The 14,554-nt window shown below is 43.5% G+C and overlaps 1 protein-coding gene across 1 annotated transcript in view; it reads right to left on the bottom strand.

Moving 5' to 3' along the window:
* CACNA1A (calcium voltage-gated channel subunit alpha1 A) overlaps positions 1 to 14,554 on the bottom strand; it is a 3,713,953-nt gene that overhangs the window by 3,330,657 nt on the left and 368,742 nt on the right. Inside the window, exon 4 of the mRNA XM_044082385.1 lies at positions 376 to 563. Within this exon, the coding sequence (XP_043938320.1) occupies positions 376 to 563 (188 nt within the window). The remainder of the gene's footprint in view (positions 1 to 375; positions 564 to 14,554) is intronic.

The following is a 14,554-nucleotide window of genomic DNA, read 5'->3' as shown; positions in this document are numbered from 1 at the left end:
AAAATTATTCGGTCTAAGGGTACCTTTCTCTCCCATACAGCATTTCCAAAAATGGATTCTGACAGTGATGTGTTTCTGCCTTCCTGTGTTGTTAGCAAACTGGAGAATGTATAAACCTTCCACTATCTTAACATTCTTGAAAAAGCAAACAGTCGGGTTTAAATAAGCATGGTTTAACAGATCTGTTCTCAGGCTCACATTGTTTTAGGTAGAACCTATTAATTGTATTTTCAAGTCCAATCTGAATATTAGAAATTTTTTCTAATTTTGTTTTCTGCATTGATTTTTCCAGGTAATATAATACATAATAATTAAGATATAGTGTTAATACAGCAACAAATGTTATTAAGTATATGAAGCACATGAGTGACTCACATAATATAACATATCAGTCCATCCTTCCATAGTGATGCACTGGAAGACAGTTAGAATAGCAAACAGAATGTTGTCAAACTGTGTGATTCCATAATTGGGCCCATCCCAGTACTTCCGACATTCTGTTCCATAAGGACACAGTCGTGATGGAGGTTCTGTGCCACATGGTGCTTCCTTTTCTATTTCACCTAGAAAAGCAAAACATATATTTTGATACAGTCTACAGGTACATTTCTGTTTAATGTTTATTATTTACAACAATGGCTGATTTTACTGAAGACTAATATCTCAAGATGACTTCAAGAAACTGCAACAGCAAAACAAAAAAAAGAAATAATTTGCTATATATCAATGTGTTAGTATGGGGCATGCTGCGAAATAATCATTTTACAGCCATATATAACGTTTCTGGATTTTATTCTGAAACAACACTGCTAGGTTCTCATAAAACCCTGATTACCAGCTGTCCTTAAGGTCAGCACTACATTTCTGCTTTAATAAGACTGCATCTCCATCTGTTGCTTTCTTATCTTCAGTACTTTCAAAAATCCACCACATCCTTTTAAACACCTTTATTAAATTATCAGTGAAGACATAGGCACAAATACATCAATAATGGATCAGCTATGCCGCATCCTGATCTGAATCCAAAGTGCTCATTATGGTTGCCATCTTTTCAAACAACCAAAGTGGGACATTTTGTGAAGAAATTTGAGATTTTGCAGGACAAGATATACCCATGGCCAGTGTAAAGTACGGAATTCACTTTTTTGCCCAAATAAAAGCTAATTTTTACAACTATTTAGATACTTATGCTATTTCATACTGCAGCAGCTGGAGAGGCCACAAAAGTTCCTCACCAAAAGGATAAAGGGTCTCAAACATCTGTCCTATGCCCGACTGCAGAGAAGCTCTACTCACTCATTGCTCAGAGGTGACCTTTTGGTTAACTTAACTAACAGAGCTCAAATACAAGGCCATGATGATGAATTGAATGCTTCACCTCAAAAATCTAGGCCAATCCCATAGAGGCGGGAGACAAAGGACCGAGACTTAATAATAGGAGGCTGCACATGGGAGGATAGATTCATCACCCAAAACTCCTAGACTGTGGAATAAATAAAATATAATATATATGAAGAGCAGCACTGCCTTGCCTTGTTCAAGAAGAGAAATCTTGACCAATGGATGGGAGATATACCCCAGGATTACCTCACCTGTCACTGCTCAACAGAGGCACAGCACAAAATAATGGGTATAGTCCCCACTACTAAAGGGTGGGGGGCCATAAAACTATACTATGGGCTTTGTAATGCCCTCTCGGCAGATAGCCTAGTATGAACCTATGAACCTATGAACCAACATTTAGGTGTTTCTAGATACAAAAAAAAGAAAGTTATGTACTCACCATAACGTTCTATCTGTATTGTCGATTTTTCAACTCTCCTCACATATGGGTCCAGATCCAATCCATCAGATCCAACTTGGCCGTTACTATGCTTGTGGCAACCAAAAAGCTCTTGGATACCTCCCCTTATCCACAGTGCATCTTTCCCCATTACCTCAGATCTTGTTTGCTAGAAGTATTACCATAGAAGAATGAATTTTAGTTTTCAATGTCAAAAAGTTTTTTTTAAGGAGATCATTTCTGGAGTATAGGAAAAAACAATCTAAGACTTGAAATTCTCTTCCCATTCAACCAGGAACCCAAAGGAAGGGGGTTGGAGGGAGGGGATGTGAGGACAAATGAAAAATCGGCAGTACAGATGGAATGTTATGGTGAGTACATAACTTCTTTATCTGATATTGTCAAATTTTCATCTCATCCTCACATATGGTACCAAGTCCCCAGCTACCTTTACCCCAGGTAGACTCACTGGAGAATGTTCTGCAGAACCATCGAACCAAAGGAGGCTCTTCCACTGGAGATCAATTCCAACTTGTAATGAGAGATAACAGTATGATGGTTTGCCCATGTGGTTGCTGCACAAATAACATCCATGGAAGAATTTGTCTGAAAGACTACATATGTGGCCATCGCCCTGATAGAGTAAGCTCAAATGGATTTGAAAGGTGGCATGTCTTTCAAGGAATAAATGAAAGGAATGCAATGAGAAAGCCATTTTGACATGGTAACTTTGGAAGCAGGTAGGCCTTTTCTAGGGCCTGCAATGGCAATAAATAACTGACTTGCTTTCCAAAACTCTTTAGTTTTACGTAAATAAAAATGCAACTATCTATGGATATCCAACAAGTGCAGGACATATTCACCCTTATTACTAAAATTAGGGAAGAAAACAGGCAAATGAATGGTCTCATTAACATTTGTTTATGAAACAACTTTAGGCAGAAAGGAGGGTTGGTACACAAAGAGACTCTGTCTTTATGAAAGACCAAATATGGAGGCTGAGAAGATAGTGCCTGAATTTATGATATCTTCCTTGCAGAGGTGATAACACTAAGAAAATAGTTTTCCAGGATAGGAACTTAATATCACAAGTGGCTGCAGATTTGAAGGGCTTTTAAACAATCAGACATAGTACCAGATTAAGGTCCCAAGGGAGACAATGCATTTTCCCTCCCAGCTACAACATCCTACGTCTTGATAGAACTCACAAAAAAGGTGGTGGAGTTGCCATTATGTACTGAAACCTCCTAACCTTATCCCCAACTAACCCTCCTACCTCCTTTCTCCCAGCTGAACTTATCATAGCCAACTGCAAACTTAACAAACATAAAACTCTAACCCAAGCTGCCATCTACATTCCTCCTGGTGACGACATACCCTTATTAGAACATATTCTCCAGTGGACGTCTGACAATATACCTAATGAAACAATTATACTAGGTGACATCAACATAAATTGGCTCCCCCCTTATCTCCAGCTCCCCCTCTTCCAGCATAAACCTCTATGGCTACACACAACTTATTGCTCTCCCTACCTTCCTTCACAAACCCACTAATACTAGCTCTATCCTTGACTGGATTCTTGTCTCCACACCTAACCTCTATCACCAACCTTTAGCCCTACCAGGCTCAATCAGTGACCACTCCCATATATGTGTCCAGAGATTTTCCCCTCACCTCACTAAACCTCATAAACTTAAAGAATGCCACAAACTAACCAACTTTAACTCTGATACTCTCAACAATTCTCTCTGTTTTATAGACTGATTCTTCCTCTCATCCTTAACTTTAGAAGACACTGTCCTCCAGTTCAACTCTATCTTCCTAAACACTCTGAACTCCTTTTCCCCTTCCAGAACTGTCACAGTGAAATCACGTTGCTCCCTTTGGCTCACCAACCCTACTCGCTCCCTTATCCAACAAAGAGATTCAGCCTGGAAACTCTGGGTAAAGACCAAATCACCTACACACTATGAAAAATACAGAGAACTCCGAAATCTTACCAAAAACGCAAGCACTGATAAAAAGAACTTCTATCTTTCACCCCAAATGACCGAACCTAGACACCCTAAAAAATTCTGGAATAATATCAACCAAATTCTCCATCCAGGGAACCCTTCTACTTCTAACCCCTGCCCTAATAACACACCCCAAGAAACTGCATCCATTTTCAATTCATACTTCATAGATGCCATCAGCAAACTTACTCAAAGCTCCAACCCAACCAACCCCCTCACCTGCCACCACCCCCTTACTGCAAAACAGCCCTTTCTCATTAACTCCTGTTCCAACCAGTTACATTACAAAACTTCTTCTCAAACTTAAACCATGCTCCTCATCCGCTGACAACCTGCCACCTTCTTTCCTAAAGCTTGCAGCTAACTCTATTGCAAATCCTGTCTCCATCCTCATAAACCACTCAATCAGTGAATCCACCGTTCCTACTCCTTGGAAAAAATTCTACACTTTACCTATCCACAAAGGAGATAATTCTGCAGAGCTTTCTAACTACAGACCTATTGCCATACTTTCTCCTCTCTCTAAAATTCTCGAGCACTGTATTCGCAAACAAATCTCAGCTTATCTTACACAAAATAACCTAATCACCCCTACCCAACACGGTTTCCACTCTCATCATAGCATCACTACTGCCCTCTTATCCTTTAATAACTCCATCTCTCTAGCCAGAGACAATGATAAACTAGTGTCTTCTCTGTTTTTAGACCTCTCAAATGCCTTTGACACTGTCTCTTACCTCATCCTCCTCTCCAAACTCTCTGAACACAACCTCTCGTCAGCAAATATCTCATGGTTTCACAGCTATCTCACAGACAGACAGTAATCTGTAAAATGTCTCCCTGCTCTATCCCCATTTCTCCCCATCAAAATGGGTGTCCCACAAGGCTCAATTCTGGGCCCCCTCCTCTTTAATATCTTCACTAACCAACTATTCACATCTTGTCCTCAATCCTCCCTCGTACAGTACGCAGATGACGCTACTATCATTTCCATTGCTGATCATCCCTCCAACCTCCTAACTCTAACACAAACTTCATTTAACCTCACTGAAACCTGGCTTACTGACAACAAACTCATACTTAACTAAGAAGACAAAACTTCTACTCTTCCTCCCAAAATCCCTTAATCATCTTAAAAGATCCTTTACTATTGCGTTCCTTAACAACATTACCATCAAACCTGAATCCCAGACTAAGGTCCTCAGAGCAATAATAGATGATCAGCTTAAATTTGACCTTCATGTTCTTCACTGTATCAAAAAACCCACCAAAAGCTTGGTCTACTCTATTGTAACAAAAGGTTTCTCACACCCAGCTCTAGAATATCTCTATCTCAAGCATACAACCTCTTCTACAGCTTTCAAATACTAACCAACCTACAGCCCTCGCTAATCTCCAAACTCAAAACTAACTACAACAAAGTTGCTAGATTTGCAGTTAATCAGCCTTCTAGATCACATTACTGTCATACTCTCCAAACACTCGGCTGGCTTGAATTTCCTAACCAACTCATATTTACACAAGTTCTCAGCATCCTATCTTGAACAAACCCTCTTCCTGTCCTAGCATCTCTTCCCTAGTCTCCCTCTATAAGTCCGCTCAACCCCTCAGAAGTGCAGACCAGAGTCTCTTACAGATCCATAAACCCAAACAATCTTCGGGACAGAATCTCTAGAGTCCCCTTCCTGCTCTTGCATGGAACAAGCTTCCCATGTCTCTTAGAAACATCACCCACTTTTCTGAATTCAAGAAAACTCTCAAAAGTTACCTCTACAGCACCTGGACCTATCACTATAATCACCCCACCTGAACCCTCCCTCTCTCCATTGCTATCATCACCTTTCCTCTCCTCACTATTGTTAAACTTTCTAACTGCTTTGTATGATTTACTCTTCCTTTTGAACTCAACCTTGTGTATTTTTCAGCTAGTGCTCAATTCACTACTTAATTACTAAACCTTTTATTCACATTAAATAGTTCTGTTACTGATTATCTTTACTCTACTGTTATTACATATTGCTTGAATGCTTTTGTATATTTCTATTATATTCTTACCTCATTCTAGCGCTGTTCTTGACTTGTTTTAATGTTGAACTCAACGTGTACTGTGGAGCTTCACCTATATTCTCTTAAATGTTTTTACTGTTTTAATGCATATTACATATAGTATATTTTCTACTGTATCTCTTCTCAAGTTTGTAATTATTCTTGATTGTTATACTGTGGAGCTTTTCTCCCCGGGCCTCCACTGAAAAAGGGTTTTTGTTCAGTCGGACTATCCCGGTCAACAAATGTCAAATAAATAAAATAATAAGAAGGATCCTTATGGGGAGGCCTTAACAATATGGTACCTTTTAGGCAAGCTTTGCAAAGTTTGTGAGAAATGAGAGATAAGTTGTCTACCCCAATGTGAAAATTTGAAATGGCTGCTAACTGTACCTTAATAGTAGAAGCACCGCTCCATTACTGAAAAGATGGACTAAAAATTCTAGAGTAGAGTGAATAAGGGCCGTGAGAGCATCCACATTGTGTTGTTGAGCCCAAAATACATACCTCTTCCATTTACTCCTATAGAGTTTGTGAGTGGATGCCATATGGGAGGAGAGCATAGGTTGTCTGGCAATCAATGGAACTGGAGGTACCAAGCCATCAGCATGAGAGTGTGAAGGTTGGGATGAAGCATTCCTGTCGGTGTGACAGTAGAAATGGAAACGGTTCCAGAGTCCAGGGTTTCTTCTGTAGATGAAGCCAGAGGAAAGCAGAGCAGATTTGTCGAGGTCAAAATGGGGCAATGGCGATTACTGCTCTCTTCAACCTGTTGGCTTTCTGAAGAAATCTGGGAATCAAGGCAATGGGGGGAGAGCATACAATAGACCGGGAAGCCAATTGTGTATTAGAGCATCCCTCAGGGACTGCACCATTGGGGGAGTTAGGTAGAAGTAGCTGCTGCATTTGTTGTTTAGGGAAGAGGCAAACAGATCGCAGCAAGGCTGACCCCATGTGCGGAAAATGTTCTCTGCTACATTCTGGTTGAGGGACCACTCGTGAGGCATAAGAATGGCTCTGCTCAACTTGTCCACTATGACATTGGGCCTTCCTGGAATGTGTATTGCTATAAGAAAGCGGTTGGATGAGATCGACCAATGCCACACCCTGAGCACTTCTCGACAGAGAGGTATGATCTGGTTTCTCCTTGCTTGTTTATGTACCAGACCACTGATATGTTGTCTAATTGAATCGGTACCGTCCCCACAAGAAGAGACGTCTGAAACGCCTGCAACGCTAGAAGCACTGTCCTCAACTCCAGGATCTTTATGTGGAGGTTGGCCTTGTCTGTGGACCAGGTTCCTTGGACCATCTTCCCCAGATAATGCCACCCCCACCTCATCTGGAAAGCATCAGTGGTCACCGTAGCCTGTGGTTGAGGGGGAACAAAAGGTCAACCTTTTGTCACCTGTTCTGAACAAATCCACCATGAAAGATTCTTTTTGCATACGTCTATTATAAGAATTTGGCGAGACACTGGTTGCTAGATTACTAACCATTGAGCAGTCAGAAGCCATTACAGAATAAGCATGTGAAGCCTGGCTAATGGAAGCAACACAACTGCCGTGTCCATCGATCCTAACGGCTGTAGAACATGGTGGGTAGCTACCTTCTTGTTCCTGATTAATCTTAAAGTTTACCATCTGATTGTTAACACTCAGGAAGGAGGAAGTTTCGCAATCATTTGAGTAGTGTCTAGTAGTGCTCCTATGAGCTCTAGTGTTTGAGTAGGTTCCAGATGAGATTTTTTGGCAATTTATGGTTATGCCTAGCTTGGAACAGACTTGAACAACAGAGTTTCTTGCGCAGATAAGTAGATGCCTGGTCAGGGCAGATATGAGCCAGTCATCTAAATAAGGAAACACCTGGAATCCTTGTCATCTCAGGTGAGCCGCAACCATTGCCATTCATTTGGTGAACACTCTGGGGGTGGTAGTCAGACCAAAGAGCAGTGCTTTGAACTGGTAATGACTAGCTCCTAGCTGGAAAAGTAAATATCTTCTGGAATGTCTGTCCATTTTTATATGGTAGTATGCATCCTGAAAATCTAAAGAGAACATCCAGTCATCCTGTTCCAGAAAAGGAAGCATGGACTGAACCGTGACCATTTCGAACTTGCAACATCGGACTGACCTGTTCAATCTGCTGAGATCTAAGATTGGTCTCCAGTCTCCTGTCTTCTTTGGAAACAAAAATAACCTTGAGTAAGTTCTGAATCCTCTCTGACCTCAGGGGACCTCTTGGATGACTCATTTTTCTAGCAGTCTTTGGATTTGAATAACTGCCTGATCTCTTTTACTGGGTGGAACATCTGGGATCCTCTTGCTGGGAGGGGGTTGTCGAGAAAAGGGAATTTGGTAACTCCTAGTTATTATCCTCTTCACCCAAATATTAGAAGTTATCTTTTGCCAGGCTCTTCAGTGCAGGGATAGTCAGCCCCTGATTGATTCCAGAGGTGGACAATCAGACTTCCTTTCAGGAGCGCTGAAAGGGCTTCCAGAAGAAAGACTCCCAGGACCCTTGGTTCTGTGGACCTCCTCTGCCGCAAGGCAGGTGTCTTCCATTATTGCCCCCCCCTGCCTCTGGTGGAAAACTCTCCATGTCTGTCTTGGTAGGACCCTTGAGACTTCTTGAACCACATTTTTCCACTGCCTCTCTGACCCTTAGGATAAGGTCTCTGAGAAGCAGAGAAACATATGCCCAGGACAGAAAGAGTCTTACCTTCCTTTTCACACCTGGATAGCATATTTTTGACTTTGGGACCAAAAGTACTGGTTTCCATGGCAGCCTCCATCACCAGCAGCATTGATGAATGAAGACTTAAAAGATTCCACAAAATTACAAAGGCGCATCCAGGCATGCCTCCTCATAGAAATGCCAGAACCCACCACTCTACTCGCTCTTTCAGCTGCATGCACGATGAGCACCATGGAATAGTTAGCTACAGAATGTAGGGTGGCTAACTGGAAAGCTACTTTCGCTTTTGCTCCCTCAGCTACTGTACCTTCAAGGGTAACTGAAAGCTCCTTGATCAGATCTCTTTGAAACCTGGTGAAATGAGAAAGATAATTCAGTGACTACAAGGCAAAGGTCACTAAAGAGAACACTCACTTCTCACATCTATCCATCATCCTAGAATCCTTATTAGGAGGATGGATAGTTGAACTCTCCTCAGAAAGTACCTTCTTGGTCGCTGCCGCCACGACCATGGCATCTACTGCAACCCCTTTTGTACAGAAGGCTTTGTCAGATGGAATGGTGACTAGATTAGTTGATCTCCAGGGAATAGGTTTGATGGAATCCGGGGTCTCCCATGCTTGCCAGGAGATCAAACCTATGAGTTCATCAGTGGGTAGACTCACCCAGGAGGCAGATGAGTGGGAACCAAAGGCCACCAGGTACACCGACTCCTCAGGTGAAGGATTATTTGACTGCCAGCCACTCCTCTGTTTCAGAGTCTACAGAATCTCCCCAAAGGAAACATCCTCAGGGGTGATCGTGGGGATCCTTCTCCAGCATCAAGGTCAGTGTCTTCCATGGCTGAATCCTCCATAGAGTCAAAATGCTTCAGTGGGATAATCTTGGGAGGTATCGGAAGAGGCAAGGGTATCCAGATGGGCATCCTGGCGGCTGAGGTCCCACTGTCCCTGTGGAACATCCTGTTAAGAAGAGAAATGCAAGGTATCTTGATGGGATTGCAGATCCAAAGGGGCAAGTGACCTCTTAGATGCAGTGGCTATAGTCCTCTTGAAAGTCCTAAAGGTTGACCACTTCTGATTGGATGAGGACTCCGGCTCTGACAAGCCAAGCTTTCGGGATGGGGTCCCTCCAGTCCAGAAGACAGTTAATCAGGGGTTGAAGCCGGAGCTGAGCTCACCTTCGCTGAAGCCCCAAGGAGCATCTACTGCTCCAAAGATCTGGGAGTCAAGGGCACTCGAGGTTTGCGAGGCTCACTATGGCTCTAGGATCTCTCTGGCTCCGAAAAGGCCAAAGAGCTCTGAGCAAAGGTCTGATCCAAAGAAGAGGACATCTTCAGATCACAGCTAAAAGGTACTGTGCATATCAGATCTGATGACTCCAAGCTTGACCTGAAGTCGAAGGAGGAGGAAGAGGGAGAGAGGAAGGTTTAGACAGACCTAGCACCATAAGGCTCGATGCCGAGGTGGGCTTAATGATGCCCTGTGCCCATAAAATCTTTTGCACCATCCATTCCACATCTTCTTCAGTAAAACTCCTGGTCGAACAGGAAGAAGAGGCAGATGGAGACCATTGTCTGGATAAGAAGGGAGATGGTACTCTAGATGGAATCGGATCAAACATCGGGGAGTACTGAGTCCTTGGTAATATCAAAATAAACTTGAATGGCCTAGTTGTTGGATCCAACATCAACGGATCTGATCTATCCTTATTAGATGGAATTGGAGCCAAAGAAGCTGAATCCAATGCAGTAGTAATTAGTGCCGAAGGCTCCAACCAGGTCACAGACTCCACAAACTTGGGAGATTTTGACATTTGTCCGAAGAATCTGCTGGTACCGAAGATGGTCTCTTCTTTTCTCTATCAGAGGATGCGAAAAACCGAGGGGCTGCCAGCCCAGCCAGATAGAATTTTGTAGATAATTCTATGTCATTGTAAATATTAATATAATTCACAGGCTTATTTTACAAAAGTAAAGATAACTATATATTAGGATTAAACTATATGTTGTACTGAGCTTCAATAATGTAACCACAGTGCACCCTGCTGGAAGAAAGCTGTTAAGTAAAAAGAAGTTATGTCTTACCATAACGTTCCACCTGTATTGTTGATCCTCGTTCAGTCATTACGCATGGGTATCGGTTCCGACCTCGGAACCGAGCCGGCCATTTTCCAAGCTCGCATCAGCTTCAAACTCTCGAGCTAAACTCTTACTCACAATCCCCCTCTCCCTGTTACCTCAGATTGGGTTTGCAAGTCAAAGAAGGTAGAGGCTACCTCTGGTCAAATAACCTAAGAGAACCTTATAGTGAGATCCACTAGAAACCACAGGAGGGGATAGGAGGGAAGGTCATAATGACTGAACGAGGATCAACAATACAGATGGAACGTTATGGTAAGACATAACTTCTTTATCTGATATTGTTAATCCTCGTTCATTCCTTACACATGGGACAGGGTCCCAGCTACCTCTAATACTGGGAGGCTCTCATGGAAGGACATTCCTAAGCACCATAGAACCGAAAGATGCTCTTCCTCTGGAGGCCAAGTCTAATTTGTAATGATTGATGAAGGTATGAGGCATAGCCCAAGTTGCAGCTGCACAGATGTCATGTAAGGAAGCTCTGGCATGGAAGGTAGCAGAAGTTGCCACCGACCTTGCTGAATGAGCTTTCATGGTAGTAGGCAACGAGATATTGCGTTGTGTATAAATGAAGGTCACACAGTCCTTCAACCATCTAGCTAATGCGACCTTAGCAACAGCAGATCCTAATATAGGTCCAGAAAAAGCCAAAAATAACTGGTCAGATTTACGAAAGAGCCTAGTCCTGTTTAAGTAAAAACAAATTTGCCTGTGGATATCTAGGGTATGTAGGCAATACTGTCCTCTGTTTGAATGACTGGGAAAGGAAACTGGCAATTCAATGGCTTGATTAATGGACATTTCAGAGATCACTTTAGGCAGAAAAGATGGATTAGTTCTCAGAGACACTCTATCTCTATGAAAAATCAAGTATGGACTCTTGATACATAGAGTTTGAAGCTAAGAAATACATATGGCAGAAGTAATGGTGACCAAAAACGAGGTTTTCCATGACAAATACTTGAGGTCGCAAGAAGAGGCTGGTTCGAAAGGTGGCATTGTCAGAACTTGTAGAACTAATGATAAATCCCATGGTTGAATAGGTTCTCTAAAAGGTGGCTTCAGATGATTCACACCTTTTATGAAGGTCTTGCACAATTTGTGGGACATAAGAGAGGAATCTTGGACACCCTCATGAAAATTAGAAATTGCAGCCAAATGAACTCTAATGGTAGAGGCCAACAGACCCGATTGAAAAAGGTTGGCCAGATAGTCTAGTATTATCGACACTGGTGCTGAGAAGGGATCTACTTGTTTATCTTTCAGCCAACAGGTAAATCTTTTCCACTTGCTCAGATAAGTAATTCTAGTGGAAGACTTATGAGATGCAATGAGAATATCACGTCTGGTAAAGAAAGATCATTCTGCCTGGCAATCAAGGGAATTGGAGTAGCCAAGCCGTGAGCTTCAGGCTGTTCAAGCTGGGATGAATTAGGTTCTGTGGATGTGAGATCAACTCTGGGGTTGGATGGAGAATCCATGGTCGATCTAGTAGGTGAGGCCAAAGGAAGGGGAACCAAATCTGTCAAGGCCAATATAGTGCTATGAGGATCACCTTGCTCTTCAACCGACGGGCTTTCTTCAGAAACTGGGGAATGAGGGGAAAGGGTGGAAATGCGTAAAGAAGACCCAAGGGCCAATCGTGGACTAGAGCGTCCTTGGGTGACTGTCACGGAGGGGGAATCAGGGCGAAGTAGTTACTGCATTTATAGTTGGTTGAGGATGCAAAGAGGTCGGCAGCAAGTACGGCCCCAGTGGTGGAAGATCTCCACTGCTATCAAGGGATTCAGGGACCACTCGTGAGGTTGAAGAATGCACCTGCTGAGTCTGTCTGCTATCACATTGGAACTTCTGGGAATGTGCGTTGCTAGAAGAAAACGGTTGGTAGCCATCACCCATTGCCATATCCTCATGGCCTCTCGACAAAGGGGGTAAGATTTGGTTCCACCTTGCTTGTTGATGTACCAGACCACCGCCATGTTGTCTGATTGAATCACAATTGTCCCAGACGGCAGCAGGGGTTGGAATGCTTGCAATGCCAGAAGCACAGCCCTCAGCTCTAGAACATTTATATGCAGATGGGCCTCCAGTTCAGACCAAGTGCCTTGGACTGTCTGTCCCTGACATAGCCCCCCCACCCCATCAGGGAGGCGTCCGTGGTCACTGTGGCCTTGGGTTGCTGGGGGGAGAAGGGGCGAGACCATTGTGACAGATTGTGTGTCATTCACTAATTTAAATCCTGTTTGCACCTGTGGGTTACTCGAATCATGGCTGAAAGAGGATGCTGAAAAGGATACCATTGGGTAAGCAGTAGCCATTGTAGAAGCCTCATGTGAAACCTGGCCAGGGGAACAATGGTGATGAAGGCTGCCATGGAAACCAATAGCTGTAGAACCGAGTAAGCCCTGGATTTCTCCCTTGAAAGGACTGGAATCAGTTGTTGCTTTATCCTTAGAATTCTGTGCTCTGGAATAGTAGCTCTGTAGTTCTTTGTGTCCAAGATAACCCCTATGAATTCTGTCGACTGAGATGGGGTGAGATTGGATTTTTGCCAGTTTATGGTTATGCCTAGCCTTTGAGCAGTGAGGAGAGAGTATGCCAGGGCTTTTTCCAGTAGATGTCTGGTGGGGGGCGGAAATGAGCCAGTCGTCTAGGTATGGAAACACCTGGAATCCTTGAAGTTGCAAGTGAGCTGTGATAACTGCCATGCACTTTGTGAACACTCTGGGGGCTGTAGAGAGTCCGAAGGGCAATACTCTGAACTGGTAGTGACTGGCTTCCCACACGGAAGTGCAGAAATCTTCTTGATGGCCTGTCCACTTTTATGTGGTAGTACGCATCTTGAAGATCTATCGAGCACATCCAATCGTCTTTTTCCAAAAGCGGGAGGATAGACTGTATTGTGACCATCCGGAAATTTTGTACTCTCACAAACTTGTTCAATACACTGAGATCCAAAATTGGTCTCCAGTCCCCGGTTTTCTTTGGCACCAACAATAGTCTTGAGTAGAATCCGGATCCTATCTGGTCTGGAGGTACTATTTGGATGACTCTCTTTCTTAGCAGCTTTTCTATCTCTAGTGCTGCTTCTTCCCTTTGACTGGGTGGAATGTCGGGAATGTTTTTTGAAGGGGCAGGACAAAGATCGAAGGGGATATGATAACCTCTGGTTATAATCCTTTGTACCCAAGAATCGCTGGTGATGGTTAGCCAGGCAGAAGGGTACAAGGAGAAACGTCCCCCAACCACCTCCAGAGGAAAGGAGTTGGGCCGCTCTTCAGGAGCGCTGGTAGGATTGACCAGGGAAAGAATCCTGGAACCCTGGTTATGTGGACCCCCTCTGCCCCAAAAGGAGCATCTTCCCTGTGAGTTTCCCCCTCTGCCTCTAGGGGAGAACTTGGCCTGTGTGTCACGGAAAGGACCCTGAGATTTCTTGAACCATATCTTCCCACTCTTTTGGTTTTGGGAGAAAGCACGTTGAGGGAAAGAATAACGGACACCAAAGGCAGAAAGGGTCTTACTGTCCTGTTCACATCTGGCCAGTGTGCTTTTAACAATGAGGAGGCCTCAATGGGAGCGTTAAGAAAGGAAGCCTTAAAGGGTTCCGCGAAGTTGTACAAGCGCACCCAGACGTGTCATCTCAAGACCGCAGCTGAACCCGCTGCTCCAGCTGCTCCTTCTGATGCATGAGATATCAGTCGCATAGAGGAGTTAGATATTGATTAAATGGTGGCCAGCTGAGAGGCCACTTTGTCACAGACCTCATCAGACACGGCACCAGCCAAGGTTTCAGAGAACTCAGAAATCAGATCCCTTTGAAGCCTGGTAAAGTGTGCCATATAATTCAGGGACCTGATATTAAAGGTC

This window comes from Protopterus annectens, chromosome 9.part0, assembly GCF_019279795.1.
Source record: "Protopterus annectens isolate FY-2018-M chromosome 9.part0, PAN1.0, whole genome shotgun sequence".
Classification (NCBI taxonomy): domain Eukaryota; kingdom Metazoa; phylum Chordata; order Ceratodontiformes; family Protopteridae; genus Protopterus; species Protopterus annectens.
This window is presented reverse-complemented; position numbering and strand designations above follow the sequence as displayed.